The sequence below is a fragment of the Amblyomma maculatum genome, chromosome 4 (genome assembly GCF_055883805.1).
Source record: "Amblyomma maculatum isolate TAMU_Amacu chromosome 4, ASM5588380v1, whole genome shotgun sequence".
Taxonomy (NCBI): domain Eukaryota; kingdom Metazoa; phylum Arthropoda; class Arachnida; order Ixodida; family Ixodidae; genus Amblyomma; species Amblyomma maculatum.
The window spans coordinates 6506372-6525681 of NC_139347.1; the positions used below are offsets into that span (position 1 = coordinate 6506372).

Sequence of the window (19310 nt, forward strand, 5' to 3'; positions counted from 1 at the left end):
ATTTCGGCGTGGACGAAATGAGGATACGCTATTGGAAGAAGCAGCGTGAGAAGCTGATGGCTACGAACAAGACACGGCGGGCTTTCCGTGGACCCAAAACGGGCAAGTTCCCTCGTGTTGAAGAGGCGGTCCTAGAATATGTGAGGGACCTGCGCAAGGATGGTTGTGCAGTGTCATTAGAAATGATACAGACGCAGGCGCGCACAACTGCCAGGAAGCTGGGAATCGCCGCAAAGGATTTCCGCGCTAGCTCCGGTTGGACGACTCGCTTTATGCGACGGAATGGACTTTCCCTGAGGCGGCGGACGTCGTTGTGCCAGCGGCTCCCGGCCGCGTATGAAAGCAAAGTGATAGACTTCCATCACTTCCATGGAACGGAAGATGACTTCCTGTGGGATTGTGAAGATGCTCCCAGCGACGACACTGCCGTTTCCGATGAGTCGTGCAGCAGTGAAAGCGAGGATGGCGAGGATTCAGACTTTGATTAGAGTACTGACGAAAAAAAATAAATGGGCATTGTGCACTCCATGTGATGCTTAATGTGCGTGTTTATTGCGAAGGTAAGCCTTACTCAGCTTTTATTTTTGGTTGTAATCGAGATATATGTTCTAAGACGTCTGACCTGCAACTTGTTTGTGTTTTCGGTGCTCAAAAATTTTTTGTAGAAAATTTACCCCGCGTAAATCGCACCCCGAAATTTGCGTCAGTATTTAAAAAAAAAAAGTGCGATCATTATGCGAGTAAATACGGTACTTCTCCTGAAACATAAGCATGACAAATGCTTTTCTTCTTGTTATAGATAAAGTACACAGATTTGACACAAGACAAATGCAATAGCCAACCACATCTGTTTCCAATTATTAATTAGACAGTCACAATAACCCTCCTATTTCTTTATTATAGCACTCACTTTCAATGTTTACAGTCACAACTCAAGTATGTGTACTCAGCAGTGCACTATAGCACACTGTCCAAACACAGTTGTGTGGCTTTGCAGGGGTGGCAGAGATCAAGGTCTTCAGTCAACTTTATAATTACTTCAGAGGTGCTTACGTGAAGTTCAGAACATTCACAGAAAAGCACCAACACAGAGACGTCTGTTGTATGTCAAAGATAAGCATAAGAATACCACGCTTAAGTTATTTTGTGCACAAATTTTTCTGGTTCCTCCAAAGATATCTGCATGTCAGTTCATTATACAGTCTGAGATAGCATAAAGTGTCATCATCTGAGCAACAAGGATTATACCATGATTAAAAGAAATATGCTTTCAACAAGCAACCTAGCAAAAAAAAAAAAAAAAAAAGGGGGCAAGATGATGTTACATGCTACATAACTGGAAGTATTTATAGTTACTGCTGACCTAGGCAGTGAACTTTCTCATGTTCTCATCACTTCTTTACAAAAAATGGAGAAAATAGTTTGCAGTCATGATAGCAAATTACTTCAGTTAAGGCTTAAAGGGACACTAAAGACAGCCAAAGATGGTATGAAAATCTAATAAACTACATTTGGTGACACTGTCGCCGCATATCCGGCAGCAAAATATCGAATAATTGCTGAGATATTGCGATAAGAAGTTGAGGTTTTTTCTTGTTCCCGCCGGTCGAATTCAAACTGTGGCCTCCAACTACGTAGTTGGAGTTGAGTGACGCACACTATGACGTAAGCGGAGACTCCGTGATAGCTAGCGAGCCGGCGCGGCCCGCGGCGCCGCATCACTCAAGGGCCAACTTGGCAACAGCGTACTCGCAATGACGGCCTCAGCCGAAATAAATAAAACGCTGAAGAGAGTAATTTACCGAGCGATGGGCCCATAAAGGAAGAAAAAAAAACATAGAGCGCTTGTAATGCACAATACTTTACATGTTTCTCAAGCTTTTGCGCTCCTTCTTGCACTGTGTATAAACAAACCGAGCCCTCGGTCATCGCAACGCTTCCTGACATGTTTACATACCAGCAAAATAGTGTCCTCGCTGCTGCGCTTGTCAGTTTTGAAGCTTCGTCGCACTTTTTTCCTTCAAGGTTTGTGCTATAGCTCCGTGTTCAGCGAAAATTATGTCCACGGTAGCAGAACATGACCGAAGTGCCGGCACCACTACATTTGCCAGCGCTGTGAAATTCCACATGTTAAAATGGATCCAGTGCACAATATAGTGCGCATAGGCATCCAGAACATTAGTTGCAAGACGTGAGAGCAGGCAGCATGCGCTGATGATCAAAAAGTTGTAATTTTTAGACCGGCAGCAGAAACACTTTATTGTAAATGGGGCCATGACATAAAAACTAAAAATATTTTCAAAGTTCTTGTGGCGCGGCGTAGCCGAGCGGTCAGCGTCGCACGTTTCAAAGCAAGCAGTACCGAGTTCGAGTCTTACCGCTTCTGGCATTTTTTTTTTTTTACAAATCGATCTTTTCTTTTAATCTTTTGTAATGTATTTCTGGTGCTTCGTTATTTTTAGTTTTTACTTTTTACCCGAGGCCCTTTTTTTCGCCGGGCGACGAGCGCAATATATCGACGCTCTCCTTGGTATGAGCGGCACGTATGCCCCTTTTGTTTACGACGCCTGCAAATAGCCCGTTGAAGGTCTTGTTGACGCAGTATATGTTGGTCAGATGTGTCATGATTTAGTGAACAATTGAATGATAATGCGTTTTTCCTTCGGTACTTAGCATATGTATGCGTTTCGTGGCGTACGTAGCTGCAGTCAAGCGGTCAGGTCGCAGTCGAAGCGGCAACGGCGGCGATATGTTGGCGCAGAAGTGTGAACGAAGGACTGTGTCGGCGGTAGCGGATTTCGCTCGCTCGTGCCTCCGAATGCTCAAATGGGAACCATCAAGGCGCATCTGCTGCTCCAAACTCGTAATTCAGGCGCTGCAGGTTCAAACAAACTATCCGAGTGCGCACGAAATGCCTGAGCCGAAACATAACCAAAACTGAAGTGGCCGCCTGTGGCGCCTCCAAGTATATTTTTGTATTTGCCTTGCAACGTTTACGTTGCCTTTTCGCCGTCGTTTACGTATGATAAAAGCGTGTTATCATGTTTGAGAAAAAACGTACTACCGCATTCAAACATGCAACGTAATTCGCATTTGTCAGCCTCCGGGATCCCTAGCGCGTCACGTGATTTGTAGTTGCGAGCCTCGGCCGTTTGGCTGTGGTGGCGATACCTGTATTTCTGTTGTTCTTCTTTACTACCTTATAACAGCTCTGTTTTCAGTAAGAGTGGTCTTTTTGTAATCAGGAACTGGCATTCTTTCGATGCAAACCCACTTCCTTTCTCTCTTTAGTGTCCCTTTAAGTAGTAACAGTTGGCATAATATGCTGCCATAAATTACCTAAAGCAAGTTATGACAATGTGAACAGCTTGATTTTTATTTATCTCCCATCTGTTTCTTACTGCGCATTGCAAAGAAAAGAAAAAGAGACTATTTGCCTACCTGTATGTACACGAAGGAAAGCCACATTGGTTGGGCAAAGAGACCACTCAGCATAAAATTCAACAGCCTGAAACAGAAGAAAATGCTTTAGCAGCGCACATACACACACTAAAAAGAAAAGACTGTTAAATAAACCTTGTTAAATGCAAAAATATAAGCCTCTGTGCCTGGAGCTTCTTTTGAGGCTTTACAGCTTTCTCTGCTGACAGCTGAGTGATGAAGGCAACATCCACACAGCGAGATGACTTATGTCACCAAGGCATAATGAACGAAAAGAAAAAGCCACTACTACTATGCTACGCTTAATATGTCCCAAAACTCTTTTAGTTTCGATATTATGCACCTATCTGCTTTTCTAACCATTAGTGTCCACTTGTTCGAAAAACCAGACAGTCAACACACAAAAAAAAAAAAAAAAAAAAAACGGCTTTATAATTTCTGTTTGAAGTGTGTTACAGTATGTAGCAAAATGTGAATGAGCATATGGCCATGTGTGAACAACCATGAACCACACGGAAACAATAAAATGACAAAAGAAAAGCAAAAGTTTACATGTGTCCCTCTGCGATTGGCGACTAAACAACATGGATCATAGAAGCCCCGGCGGCATTACTAACCTTTAAATTATTCGTGACCCCAAAGACAGTTGTTGGACTGGTTATCATTTAATACAAGCTGAAAAAGTTTACAAGCCTTTATTGAAACCAGTCTTTTGAGCTCAGTTACCCCCCACAGAAACTGCACTTCTAAGCAGCCTCATAAATCCAAACAACCTTGTTGACTTCAATTGAGCCCAAAAGCAAACAAAAATGGTTGTAATAGCCTTTTAGAAATACGTTGAAACAGAAACTCACCTGCGTCCTAACAAACTTGCGCAAGAAAGAGGATTGCTTTGTACGTGAGTGCAAAAAGCTGTTCACTTGGAAGGCAACAACGGGACGAGGGTAGAGGCGCAGTGTCCGCGTGTGTTCCATGAAGTGTGCAAGAACTCCGACAGAGTTGAAGAAGCGCACCTGCACCACAAGCAAAACAAAACGAGGCTCCAAAAGCTAGCAGATGAGACTTGATTGCAGATAGTATACAAGTGAACAGGAATGCAGCAAATGAACTAAATTAGCGAGCTTGCTAAAAAAAATGTCATTGTGACATCTCGCTCTATGAGAGTGATGAGCGTGTTGCAGCTCCTCTGCAACTCAGCCGCCGTTCGAGACTTTATGAACCAGTCGAAGCGGAACTGCGGTGCCTGCCATATGACAGCTAGAAGCTCGTCGTAGACGGTTTCGCGCTCAAAGCCCAGCTTGTGCACCATGCAGACAAGAAACCGGTCCTCCTCCTCGGTGTAGTTCTTGCCCTTGTTGGTGCCGTAGGCCATGCGCAGCTGATGGAATGGTGCCCGGTAGCGGCTCATCTTGGCCTCCAAGGCACGCTTGATGGACGCCCGTCGCTGGATACGGGCCTCGCCCTTCTCTATCTGCCCCATGAGCCGCTCAATAATCTGCAGCTCATGGCAGCACTCCCAGAAGAGAGCCGAGTACTCCATTACCTCTTCGGGTGTCTTTCCTTCCACATCTCTAGCAATGCTCTCAATGTCATCACGGACATATTTTTCATTCGCCTTGATGAACTGGTTGAAGTCCCGCCGAGCCCAGTTGGTGAACTCCTCTGTCAAGAGTTTCTCCTTCTCAGCCAGCTCCTCCTCAATGAGTGGCTCAGACTCGTCAATCTTGGCCTTTTCATCCCACTGGATACGCCCGGCATCTGATCCGAGGTCAGGATTCTTTGGGACCTTGTATCCTATGGTCTTGCGATAGTAGTAGATCTCTTTGTCCAGCAGCTCAAACAGCCTCAGAGGAAAAAACTGGAAATCCTGGATGTTTGGCTGTTTGGGAGGTCTAGGTGTCTTGGGGGCTTTTGGTTCGCTCACATGCAGGGCCTCCCTGAAGTATGTGTCGACTGCATAGTTGGCCTTACGCTCCCGCTTGGGTGGTTCGATCCAATTCAGCCCCCCGCTCTTCTGCTTCTCTCGGTAGTCCTCCCCCTCAAACTTGTAGACGGACTCTTGCGGAGTATCCAGGGTGAAGTTCCGAAGAGAACTTTTGCCGAGTGACTCAAGCTTAGTCTTAAACTCCTCCGTCTTGCGCTTGCCTTTCTCCAAAATGGCATCAATGTCCTCATCCGTGATCTCACTCTCCTTGGAGGCAAAGATGTGGTCAGCGCCGTGACTGATCATGCCCAGCATCTCCTCCTTGCCCATCTTTGGACTGGGCATCCACCAGGCGACCTTGTTGGATGACGACAGTGTCAAGGCGCAGTTTGACCTCAGCCCTCTCCACAATACGCTCCTCAACAGTGTTTTCCGTGATCAGACGGAACACACGCACTGCCTTAGTCTGCCCAATGCGGTGGGCTCGGTCCATGGCCTGCAGGTCGACCTGAGGGTTCCAGTCCGAGTCGAACAGGACAACAACATCGGCAGTTGCCAGGTCGATACCCAAGCCACCCGCACGAGTTGAAAGCATGAACAGGAACTTTTCACTGTTGAGCTTGTTGAACTCGTTGACGGACAGTGTTTGCTCTTCGTGAGGTGTCTGGCCATCGAGATGGCAGTAGCCGTAGCGTCGCCAAAGGCAATAGTCCTCCAAGATGTCAAGCATGCGTGTCATTTGTGAGAAGATGAGCACGCGAGAGCCTTGGGCCTTGAGCTTGGGCAGGAGTTTGTCCAGAATCACCATCTTGCCACAGTTGTAGACTATGTGCTCATCTGTCGTGTAGGGAAGGTCCAGGTTCAGCACCATCGAAGAGATATGGGTGGTTGCAACATTTGCGCAGCTGCATGAGGATGTTGAGCAGCCGCATCTTGTCCACTTTCCCTGCTCTGTTGACAACGTCAATGTCCTTCAGCAGACACTTGGTGTACCACTCGCGCTGCATCTTGGACAGGCCAACGTATACCTTGACTTCTTTTTTGGGCGGTAACTTTTTCTCCACCTTGGACTTGAGGCGACGCAGTAGGAACGGACGCAGCACTGCGTGCAGCCGCTCCACAAGATGGTTGTCGCCCAGACAGTTGTTCGTATTGAACCAAGTATCGAAGTCCTCAGATGAGTTGAAGACATCAGGAAGAAGAAAGTTCAGCGGTGCCCACAGCTCGTGCAAGTTGTTTTGCAATGGGGTGCCAGTCAGGAGCAGGCGGTTAGTGGTCTTGAACTCCCGGACAATCTCTGAAAGCTTGGATTTTGCATTTTTGATGCGGTGAGCCTCGTCAATGACCAAGTAGTGCCAGTTGAACTTCTTCAGGACAGCCTTTTCACGGATGACCATCTCATAAGAGGTGACACAAACGTCCCACTCACCAGGCATCAGCGTGTCTCGAATGAGCGCTGCCCTGGCATTCTGGTCTCCGATGACCGATGAGGCAGACAGCGCGCAGCGATGGGCACCACCTCTGGAACTCACTCATCCAGTTGGCCAGTGTAGATTTTGGCACAATCACCATGTGCGGCCCATTGATGTTACGGTAGTGCTTCATGTAATCCAGCAGAGAGATGGTCTGCAATGTCTTTCCAAGACCCATTTCGTCAGCAAGGATGCCATTGATACCATGCTCGTACAGAGAGATCATCCAGTTGAGGCCACGGATCTGGTAATCTCAAAGTTCACCCCCCTTGATGTAAGCCGGCGAGGTCTCAAATCGGGTCACTGTGATTTCTTTCCGCCGGCTATCTGACAACAACTCCTCGTCTTCTTCCTGTTCTGTCATGCGATGTCGCAGATCTCCCATCGCAGCAAGTTTAGCTTTCTCGTCATTCTTCTTCAACTTCGGCCGACCTGGTTTCAGCTTGAGAGGCGAAGTAAGTCCTTTCGCCGCGCTGCTTGTGGTCATAAAATGAGCAAAGATTTCTGTCTGCTGTAGCAGGTAGTCAAAACGATTGCCCCTGTCCAGATCCAGTTTACTATCGTAGTCTGTGTCATCCCTCTTTTCACCGGCCAGGCCCTCCTCTTCATCAGTGCTAAGCACACATAGCACTTGCAATGCCACTGTGTGTCAGCATACTTCCAAATATATTCACAATGTCGATTTTTTTCCCTTTAGTCTACAGCTATTTCTACTAAGCTGTCATAATTAACAATTAAACCTATCACTATCGGGCGTTTCTGGCCGCGACACAACCCCACTGTTGGTTTGGTTTGGAAAATATCAGGGAATAGCCACAGAGATTTATTTCTGATTATGGTACAAATAACATAGTTAATGAAAAATGCACTATTTAGTGTTCTCAGAATCCAATAGGGGTGTAGCCAGAGGAGAGTGGCATTCTGCTGTCAGAACAAACCCATTTCAAAATTTTCTGAGCACTGCACTCTCCACACCTTTCGGCCTTTTCTCGGCCATTTTTTCTTTTTCTTTTTTCTTATCAACCAGCGGCATATAACACTCCCTGAAAAATATTTCTGGCTGCACCACTGAAATCCCCACTATGCTCATGCAGAATCAGAAGAGTCACTGCTCTAATCCGCTGTCAAAGTTCCTGCATGGTGAGCCATCCGAAAGCAATTATGCGCACGGAGAGCATTTTCAGTGGCCCGCACAACATATAGACCAGATTTTTTTTTACCCTCGCGCGCTCCTACTCTCGATACCAGGCGACATCTGTCGGGCGCGCGCGGTCAGGGGACTGCGGGACCGCGAGTCGCGCAGGCGCCTCGCGTTGAATACATGTTCGTGAGCGATCATTCTTCAATTTTGTGGTTATTACGCTCTACCTCTTATGCATGTAGGTGTGTGCTGTGCCTCACTACTTACATTTGTCCCTGTTCCAGACAGTACTACAGCATTTTGAAGCGCACCATTCTCTCGAGGCAATATACAAATGTAGACTACCATGCAGGTTGCGAACTGTAAATCGCTGTTTATGCGCAGCGGTGGCATTTTTTTCTGAGACTGCCCTTCACATGTGGCTAAAAATAATAAATAATAAATAAAAAAATAAAAAGCACGTTTTGCTTTTGCTTTTTTGATTCTATGCATGAGAATGTAGAATTTTGGACCAGACTCCATGGTGTGAGATGTAACCGGGATCGGAGCTTCGCGCTGAAGGCTGCTAAGGCAAAACATGTTTTTGGCCACCAGTCATTCGTCTTTGGCTGTCATTTGCCGTTCCGTAACGGGAGTGTAAGTCCGACTATAACAGATGCTTGGGCGAGTTGGTAATCCACGAGTGCAGACAACGCAAGAAGAAGAAGAAAGAAAAAACAAAAAAGGCGAACACCTACGTCCCCGGCTTTCTTTTTCTTTTTTTTTTTTTTTTTGTGCGCTCTCTGTACTCAGACTAAAAGCAATCCAAACTGTTATTTCCTTATTTCAGAAGAAGACGGCATGCAAAACGGTTCAGCGTAGTAGCTGTGGGGTTCTCACAGGGCTCGGGTTCCGCTCTAAAAGCCAAACGCCTCAGCGCTAGCTCTCACCACATCCGTGGCAGGGAAGAACAAAACACCGAGGCACAGCCAGCGAGCCAAGCTGTTCATTAGGAGTGCCCAATTTTTATCCTCAGTAATAGCAGCATCCGCGCGTTCCGGCGACGCAGCATCGTCTCTCTGGATGCAGATGCTGTCCGCCGAGATGAGATGGGAGGGGGAAGGAGGGGCCACCCGGCACGTTAGGCCAGTTCTCTCATCCCTCACCCTCTACACCACAGCTCGTGCTCCAGCTAGCATTACTTTGCTGCTGTTTCTTCCTTTGAATGTACGTGCAGGATTAAAAAGAATGTATCCTGCTTGAAATGGAGGCGCTACAGTTTGATATGCGCTAGATTTTTCAGCGATAAAAAGAAACGATCCCAATGCGGCGGTGTTTATAAATAAAGCGCAACAAAACTTGCCTGCTGTTAGCTTGTCGGTTCCGATGAGCACACAGTGATAATTTGTTGGTGTTACTGGCATACACCCCGCAAGTGACAGCACAGTCTAATAGGTGAGGATCAAAATGACTGCCAGAAAGAAAGAAGAGCTCTTTAGAAGTGGAACTATATGAGAGTCATACGCAAGAGCAATGCTTGCAATTGTTCACAAACGTTTTCTAGTCAGTAAGGCACTGAAACGGCAGCATTATAGCGCGGCTGCAGGCCGAGCACCAACACAGCTAACGTGAACATCAAACTAAATCCTATTAATAACGAGTCAATTTTAACTATACGACAATGCAAATAAACTTACTCCAATGCAACCGTGCGGTTAAAATATTTTTGTCAATATTCTCTAGCACCCGAACGCTAGCTAAACATGGCTACCAGGCAGACGCTGCCCCGCAGTCCCCAGGGAAGCGCCCGTGCGGCGGCGCGCCAATCTGCAGAAAATGGCCGAGCCCCCCAAGCAGCTAAAAATCTGGTCTATAGGAGTGGTAAGTTAAAAAACGATAAGAGAGAGAGAGATGGAAAGAGAATGCAAAAGCTAATAACAAAATCGGCTAGCAAACCTTTTCGAATCAAACCATAGCCGACTTGTTCAAAGCATTATTTTATTCTAATACTTCGTCTGAAATTGCTTGTCTTACTTTGAGGACTTTACTTCAATTAAATTACGAATTCCCCGTACTGTTAAAGCTCGTTAATTCGAACTTCACGAGATAGAGGGAAAAGTTCGAATTATCCGATGTTCGAATTATCGAATGGCCTCGAAAAAACTGACAAGAGCCATTTGTATTACGGTGAATGTAATGTATTTAGTCGCCTAACGAACTCGCTCGCATAATGAACCCACCCAGCCCCGATTTGTGCCTACAAATAAATAAAAAAAAAGCGCCAGTCGTTATTGCGTCCCTGCTTCATTTCGCGCTGTCACGGTCCACAACACATTTCTTGGCAGTGCGCCATGATGCTGCACAGCGATAACGGCACATGCTTATCTTTTGACTTTAGCTCCAGCAGGAGGGAGCGAACTTGGCAAAGTGCCAGCGCTTGTCCCGTTGTGCAAAGCCTCCTTTTGAGTACATTCGGTTTATCATGCTATGAGGGACTTGGGCGGGCGCCGTCTACTGACACTCCAATCATTGGATTGCGCGATAGCAACAAGCGGCTTTTGAAGCGAACTATGCCGCCGTACCCTCCCTCCAACGCCGCCAGCCGTCGCGCCAGTTAAGTTTTACCCACTCTTCCATGGTTTTACCTGGCTCCATCTTCTGTCCCCGTTTTGGACGTGTGCAGCCTCTAATTATGCCTTCCTATTGCGGAGGTGTTTCTTTTTATTTTTGCCACGTGATGTGCACCAAGCTGCCCAAACGCGGCGCACGCGTAGTTCAAATTATCCGTAGTGGAACCGACTCGCGTTCGAATTAACAGGCTTTTTTATACACAGATCTCTACGGAGCTTGGCCGGATCAAGTAGTGTAGTTCGAATTATCCGAAAATTCAAATTATTGAGGTTCGAATTAACGAGCTTTCACTGTATTACAAGGCAGCTGTGGCCCCCAGTTTGTGCTTGCTAGTCCCACGGCTCCTTCACCATGGCTATTCGCGTGGCCACGTCCACGGAGTCGACGTCGTTGCCGTAAATGAAAGGGTTGAATCCGGAGAGAGGAGCCGGAGAGTCTGGCTTCTCTGCTGGAGCGCCCCCCAGCGACTGCCTGGGCGCCGGCACTGGGACCCTGTCCAGGTTCTTGATTGGCTGAGGGTTGATGCTCATTGAGGCCAGTGCCTGGGGAGGAGCAATACAGGCTCATCACCAGCAATTCTTTGTCAACAAGAGCATGACACTGTATTAGGCTCCATTTTGTACCCTGTAAAGCACTGCTACTTCCTGGAGGAGCAATAAAGGCAGTGGTAGCGAACACTTCCCAAGGTCTGTGAAGCTGAGCATCAACAAACTGCATGGCTTGCAGATGCTCAGCCTTTGTCAAACTCTACAGCCTACAGGTTTTTAGTTGTATGGGGTCTTATGCAGCATAAAAGACTGTGGCTACCATGTGCCAAAACAGGTCAGAATTGGTTTTGTTTCTAGAGATTGCAGCATAACTTGTTCTGCACTGTGAAGGGACTTCTCATCCTTACCTCTAAGCGCTGAGAACTTGTGGAGGTTCTAGGTGGACCCATTAAATGGCTTAGGAGCAAAGTCCTTAAACTGTACTAGGTGCAAGAATGTCCAGGTGCCATCTCTTGACAGCCCCAACACGGCACTAGAAGCTCGATGGCGTCAGTCCCTATCCTGCTTGGTGGCGCATCTCGGGCTGTTTAGTTCATGCATATATGGCTTTCTGGGGCCCCATCTAGGTAACCTCATCTGACAGTTAATAAATATTGATCTCTTCAGCAAAAAAGCCCCTCATCAAGTGAACGAGCTGTCGCAGTATAGCTCCAAATAAATGTTCCTCGGTGGTGAATGGGTAGCGTGACTTACTCGCGATCCAAGGGTCAGAGGTTTGATTTCCGCTTGAGACACACCTTATTTTCCTAATTATTTATTTTTATTTAATTTCGCAGGTCCTGTAACGTCCCGACTCTCTTGACTAATGAGAATTTTCACGCTGGACACTGATAGGTTTTTGCCATGGCGGGTTTTCTAAGGCTAGAACGCTACAAGTTTCCATTTATCTTCCATCTCATGTGAAAGAAAAGCATGTGGGTCACCCATGCAAGCCCTTCCTTTGGTGTCAGGTAGCAATACTGTCAGTGTGGCTGTGTACCTGCAAGGCTGTGGCATGTCGAGAGTTGCGCGTCCGCGCCGTAGACGCCGCCACAGTCGAAACGATTGCAGCGAACCTGGTATCAGTGGTGAACGCAGCTGAAGTTAAGACTAATTGAAGTAAAATTACTTGACCACAACAGACATTAAAAACATGCTCTTGCATAAAACAGTAACCATCAACAACTACTAAAAAATAAGACCTTTGAAAAAAGTTTAGTGCACGTGACACACTGCGGCCGCGGCCGCGATTACAGCACCGCCGCACTCATCAGCAGACGACAGGTGACCACCACAACCGCGCAAGCGAAAGCAAATCTATCGTTTCAACTGGCGAAATGTCGCACATGTATTGTGCAAAGTGGTGCAGCACATCTGGCAAGAGCGGAGAGCACTTCTTCAGTGTTCCTGCACGTACGTAATTTACTTAGTTAAAAACTTTTGGCGACGTTTGTTGCGTCGGCCGTTGACTGTTACGATTTGAAACTGCTGAAGGCAGACAACGAATTTCATCTCCCCTGTTGCGTTTTCCTGCTATGACATTTATTTTGAAAGATGGGTTAGATAAGCATCTGTAAAGTGGGAAGAGATAAAATTAAAGAGCGGTGCTGCAGTTTTGGTGAATTGACGCGGCGTCATCTTACAAGCGTGGGAGCATAGGTTAGTTTTGTTGGATAGATTTTTGTGTGCCTGTCACCACCTGGCTTAACTTTGAGTGCTTTAATCCTTTATAAAATCTAATTAGTCCCCTTACATATCCGTGCCCTCAGACCCAATTTGTTATGTGGCTACTCTAATAATGTGTGCTAAAATCGTTAGCGTAACGGAGACACTGTAATGATCAGCTCGGTGAGTCTATAACTAAGCGCACCGTCTGCTGCATAGTATAAAGCTCAGAAGCGTGTATTGCTGGGTGATTGCTTTCATATTTAGGAGCGAAAAGAACCGGCGGAAAACAAGGTGCAAAAAGCCGTCGGGATAGTTTTTGATAGATGCACAGGCAGTGTTTGTGGATGATAACCAAACCCAACTACCCAGCGAGCTTCATGGAAACGATGCTGATAACTTGTGCTTATAGCAGTCATTGCAAATTCCGCTGTCACGAATAGTACCTACCGCCATCACCGAGCCTGGCTTATATTCCCAATACTTCACGTCAGCTTTCTATCAGCTGATCGCTGTCAGGGCGTGCGCGAACGACTATGAACTCTCTCTGTAGTTTTCCTCTCTGCTGTGTCCCCTATACTTTATGCAAGCTCCCAGAAACTTTGTGTCTGTTTTGTTTGTTTCTTCTTCGTTAAATGCTCTTTAAGGTCTAGCCCGTTATCGCTTCTTCGTGGCACTATAGGGCGGGTGAGAAGGCTAAAGTAGCTTTCGGATGTTTACGGAAAAGGCTTTACCGGAAAAGCTTGTACCGCCCCCTTTTTTACACCGCTGTTTTCGTTTTGAGCTGCACACTTTTCTTCATTATTCACGCTTGCAGCAGCAGATCATCTTAGCACATTAAACGCAGAACGTAAAAAAACAAAACAAAGACTGATGCTTTTATCATGCATTCATAGAGCAGCTGTTTATCCAGTCTTGAAAACTTGGAAAACTTGGTTATTTGGATCCATACGTGAGCGCATCAGCTGCTTGCGCTGATGTATACACGAGGTACTTCCTAATATTCACTATGTTACACATGGCAAAAGTTGTAGCTTAGATGTGCTCTGCATTACCATGGCCGGGGCTCTACACAGAGTAAATTTAGTATAACTAAGATAATACTAGTGATCAATAAAATACCTCCTTGAAACCTTCTCATGGAATACCCGCTCATTTTTCAACAGGTACAAGCGCAAGCATGTCCGGGCCCACATCACAACCATGAGACTCACCTGAGGAAAGTAAGTACATCAATAAAACATGATAGTTTATTGCAAAGTGCACATTTTGTATCTGTATAAAAAGGTGCGCATCAATACTCTTGATATTTTCGTAATGAATATTGACAGCTGCTTAAAATTGTATAAACTTTACTTTACTCAAAAAAAAAAAATATCTGGCTTTTTTCCTAAGTGTAGCTCACATAATCAATGAAAATGTTCATTTTTTAAGGCACACCTCCATAAATACTTAAAGGTCCACTGAAATGGGTCACCAAGAAGGGTAAACAACGCCATAACACTGATAGATATTGAACCACCCATCATTCTCCTGCAAACATTTTCTATCTAGCTTCTGTAACACCAGAGATATCGGCGATTAAAAATGACCCTTCCAATTTTCCCTCTCAACTCATACGCCAAAGGGAGCCATAAAAAAATAAAGAATACAAGCAAGTTCAAAGCTCCGCCCAGAAATACGTCACTTCGACGAACTTTCGGTTGACGCACGCTCGCTTGCTGGCGTACTCGCGTCAACCCGTCCTCGCTCGCACACGCCTGAGGAGTTCGCCAGTTCGTGCAGCGACGGTTAGTGTAACCGCGAATCCGTGGTTAGCCCATGTTACACTGCGGACCAAACCATGGTTACACCACTAACCACAGTTATCGCAAACCGAGCTTGGCGACCTCGGTTTGCGTCGTTAATTGAGGTTATGACGGCGTCTGTTGACAGAGGCTACTCGTCGGCGCCCGAGTGCGCGAAACGTACGAGCGGGTCTGCTTCACAAAGTTATTCATTTGCCCACTGTATCACGTTTAAAGATCGATGTATAGAATATGGTGCTGCCCGACGTCTTCGATTACGGCCGACAGCGCACCGACTGCGTACTGAAGCCTTGTCTTGCCTGCAGTATCGTTTGAACGGCTTGTTGCTGAGCAGATAAATGAAGGGGAAATGAGGGTGCTCGTTATAATACATAATATCTGTGAATATCCAAGTAAAAATTAAAAAAAAAAAGACAAAGTACAATCCCCAATGCTTTCCTTGGCCTCGCAGACTGTTGGCTTATTTCCTTCTTGTGGCTGAGCAGAACGTCAAAAAATGCGTGGCCTTAGCTATGAAAGTACACGAGTTTGCAGCGCTTGCAGCACTGGATGCCGCGAGCAGGCTGAGGCACGTTACGCAATTACCGCGAAGGTGGGGCGCGCGAGCGCGGCGAACGACGGTGCCGTGCGTGACCGTCCCTAGTCGTCGCTAGGCTTAAATTGTTTCGCTTCGAAGCCGCAGCGGTCGGCGCTTTGGAACTGATCAACGCTGTTCGTAAATCGTCTACTTATGAAACTGCTTTATAGTGAATCCTATCCTGCCGTAGTAAAAAAATTATATGATTAACTCTGGCGACGCATTAATCACAGAGCTAGTACGAGCAGATCGGATCAGCCGAAATGCACCAGCAGCAGCTGGCTTGAGCAGAAACTTGCTTATATCACGGCTATCGCTCTTACCAGCAATTTGCTGCTGGTCAGCGCTCCTCACGAGGGCTTCATGCTTGATATTCGGCTTAGTATTCCAGACGCCAACAAATTTTAGCACGCTTTATTTCGGACATCGGTGCTAACGATCCGCCCTGTCGTTCGCATATGGTATGCGGGAGGAGGGGCCACAGCGGCGGTGTTTACGGCGGTCGAGGAAGTGCTGCCATCGTGTGGTGCTTGACTGTGCTGTTGACGCCTCGTTGGACGACATTCCGGTACTCCTGAAACCATGTTATATAAATATTTGTAAATGCAGCTTCGTTCCGCCGATCACTGCGTCGCTTCGGTTGTTGTATTTGATGGGCAATAGCCGCCTAACCGATAAGGGCGGCGAGCTGTGTAACAGCCCGCACAGAGTTTGAGCAGCGCACGAGCAGACGAGTTTCGCAGCAACCGGAAGTGTGTCCGTGACGTCATGGCTGCAGTGGCCGCAGCGAATGGCAGCTTCTAGCAAGCCTTGCCAGTCAACTCACCCGTGACGTCACGGGTTAAGGAAATAGTTCCATGCGACACCGCCAAACAACGATTCCTCTGCCCGCGAATTTCAAAATACGCTGTTTTTAAAAATTAATAATAAATCGCTGGCTTTGTTCCAAGGAGTTATACTTTGGGTTAGAGCTCAAAAGTATTTGTTCTACACACTGAACACGTTTACAGTGGCTTCTTGGTGGCCGTTTCAGTGGACCTTTAAGCTACTCACTGTCGTCAGAACATATATTATTGTAAAGAAAAACACAGAAGTTAGAGGCCTAACATTAATCACATTTTTCACAAAATTTTTATTTTTCTAATACCAAAACTTTTACAGAGCATGAGTAACGCCAGTTAGTTTTATATGCCCGTCTACATGAATGCAACGCAAACTTTCCGGCGTAGCACACGGGGGGAAATGCTTGAGGACAGCACATGTATCACTGTAATCCGCCTGATGGGGCTGGATTGAGAAGGGTAAGGTGACTTGAAATGTGAATGAAAACATGTGGAGTGTAGCCAATTGGATTACACTACTGGCCCCTCCATACTACTGACACAGGTTACAGTACCCCCAGTACCCCTCGGCTAAGGATAACAAAAGCAAGCTGAGCATAAAGCGAGTGCAGCTGGCTTCTGAGGCCTGCATTTTGCATACTGTCTCGAGTCTTGATGTGCTGCATGTGAATGATGGCGTAACAACTAAACGAGATACATAACGGACTGCGATGTGTCACAGTTACATTGAGGTAAATGCAGCTTCTGTCACTTGGAGAACACTTCTGAAAAGTCCTAATATACTAAAGCCATTACTTTGCAGCTGCTGCTGCCTTCTTTCATTGTTTCAAAATGTTCCATGTTCATTGTTGAAATGTTTACCTGCCATGCCACATTTCTTCAGTCATAAATGTTCTCCCGACTAAAATCTTCTCCAACCGCTACATGTAAAATTACGCTATGAGTGACCATTTCAGTCCAGTTACAGGATGTTAATTATTTCAAACAAAAAAATGGCATGCACTGCATGGTGGCCTGTTAGTACCCCTGCGACTGCACTATATTGCGCAATTTGTGTGAAATTTTGATTTATCTATGCGGCTGACAATAAGCTCTTTTTTTTTCATATTTTCTTTCAGCTGAAGCCGGTCCCAGTGGTTTCAGTAAAGCCACGGGTTCCGGCACTGAGACACCTCCTCCGGAAACGCCGGAAGAAAAAGGGAGAAGACGCACGCCTGCGTACACCTCTCAGACCAAAACACGCATACAAAGTCTTCATTCCCGGAATGATAAGTATAGAAAAGCACTGGGCCGTATTAAAAAAAAGGCACGAAACAAGGCAAATAACACAGCAGGAGGCTCTAAACAAGCTTGAACCACATTTGCCAAAAGACCTTTTTGGATTGGTTAAAGCTCAGATTTGGCTGTGTTCTTTTCCAAAATCCAAAAAACACTGGTCAAAACAAATGAAACAATTCGCCCCCAATTGTATAATTTGGCTCCTGCTGCATTTCTTTTACGAAGGAAGTTTGTCCAAAAACATTTCCTCTGCGGAAACCTTGCGTGCCTTGCCAGTGTGAAAATTGTTATGACCAGGGGTTCTCTTTCTACAGTATTGAGGAATGCCAACAGCTCACAAAAGGTATCAGGGAACCAAGTGTGTTTTGGCTTCTCTCTCTGCTTGACATGGACAGAAAAACTAACACACAGTCACACAGCGTACAGAAATGCAAGGATTAGATCAATAATGATTGTCTGTATACTGAAACTGTCTCTAACTTGCTGCAGCATGAAAAGGGCAAAAATTAGGTCATGACAAGAAAAATTAAGGGCGAGGCATGCACGGATTCAGGTGCTCGCAAAATCCAAAGTCTGTAGAACACATGAGTTTTGTGATATGTATAGTTTAGAAACACCTGGTCATGACAGTTGGGCTGTGTTATACTGTGCTGTTTAGAGAACTTAGTAGCGTCTGGAATCCATGGGCAGCAAAAAAATACTGCAAGTGCTTGGATTTGTAACAATTCAATAGGGGTGTGTGCAGGTGTGGCTTGTTTGACATGTATGCTAGTATAGAATAGAAGCATGCCTTCATGCAGGTTCAAACTGTGATTAAGTGCCATCTATTATGGCTGTGTTACCAGTTTTTTTTTTTTTTTTCGAAATTGTACACTGTGGTGTTTCACGTCCCAAAGCACGACATGGGCTATGGGATAGAAGCAGTAGTAGTGTATAGTGTACGGTAGATTGTATTAAGACTACCTGGCATTCTTTAATGTGCACCGATAATCCTCAGTACACAGACTGCTTGCAATTTATCACTAAGCAAATTTTCTGACAGTGTGGTACATGCAATGTAATCACATGATAAAGAACAGTGGATTTTCACACTATGTGCATAACCTATTGTTGTACTGGGGGCATCGTGTGGTGATACAAAGTGCGGCGCGTGAGAAACTGTTGACGATGCTACACGAGTCTCATCAAGGTGCGTCAACCATGAAGACAAGGGCGAGGGCTAAGTTTTGGTGGCCCGGTTTAGATCAAGATATTTGTAGATTGGTCTCGAATTGTAGAAGCTGTGTGCAGGCTTTGCCCATGCCCCCTAGGAATCCTGTCAGCTGGCCGATTTCAAGAGAGGTGGTCACGGCTGCATGCAGACTATGCAGGGCCTATTGGAAACAAAATGTTGTTGGTAATTGTCGATGCACACAGCAATTGGATAGAAGCCATTCCAGTATCTCGAGCAACCGCTAAAGCCACTGCCGATTGCATGAGAACCTTGATTAGCAGGTTTGGATTGCCCCGCACCATAGTTACCGACAACGGTACACCCTTTACTGGGTTAGAGTTTGCGGTATTCCTACAGAAAAATGGAATTGAGCATATTCGTACCCCGCCTTATCACCCCCAGAGCAATGGTCTTGCGGAACGGGCTGTAAGAACAGTCAAGGAGGGCTTGAAGAAAATGCCGGGCGTGGAGTCGACAACTGCTCTGGCGAGAATTCTTTGTAACTACAGAAATTCGCCACAAGCTTCAGGCTCTACTCCGTCCGAACTTCTTCTGGGATACCGTTTGCGTACAAAATTAGACATGTGTTTTCCTCCCAGGAACTACGAAATGCCCAAGCATTCAGAGACTGATTCCGCCAGTTGGTACTTCACCCCGGGAGACGCAGTCTACGTGCGCAACTACGGCGTAGGAGAAAAGTGGACACCAGGCAAAGTGAAATCGACGAGTGGTGCCCGTCTAGTCACTGTGGCTACTGAGGACGGAGTCGTTCGACGTCATGTCAACCAGATCCAAAAACGCTCATCAGACAC

General features: G+C 46.2%; 1 protein-coding gene and 1 pseudogene across 6 annotated transcripts in view; both read right to left on the reverse strand.

Annotated features, from left to right (window-relative positions):
- Positions 1-19310, reverse strand: part of Rab3-GEF (Rab3 GDP-GTP exchange factor) — a 129140-nt gene that overhangs the window by 80227 nt on the left and 29603 nt on the right. For all 6 annotated transcript variants that reach the window (XM_084600697.1, XM_084600695.1, XM_084600694.1 and 3 more), the window contains exons 7-9: positions 10939-11130; positions 4296-4454; positions 3442-3508 (exon numbers count right to left, since the gene is read on the reverse strand). In XM_084600697.1, coding sequence (XP_084456823.1) covers positions 3442-3508; positions 4296-4454; positions 10939-11130 — 418 coding nt within the window. The remainder of the gene's footprint in view (positions 1-3441; positions 3509-4295; positions 4455-10938; positions 11131-19310) is intronic.
- Positions 4536-9381, reverse strand: LOC146190244 (SWI/SNF-related matrix-associated actin-dependent regulator of chromatin subfamily A member 5 pseudogene; annotated as a pseudogene).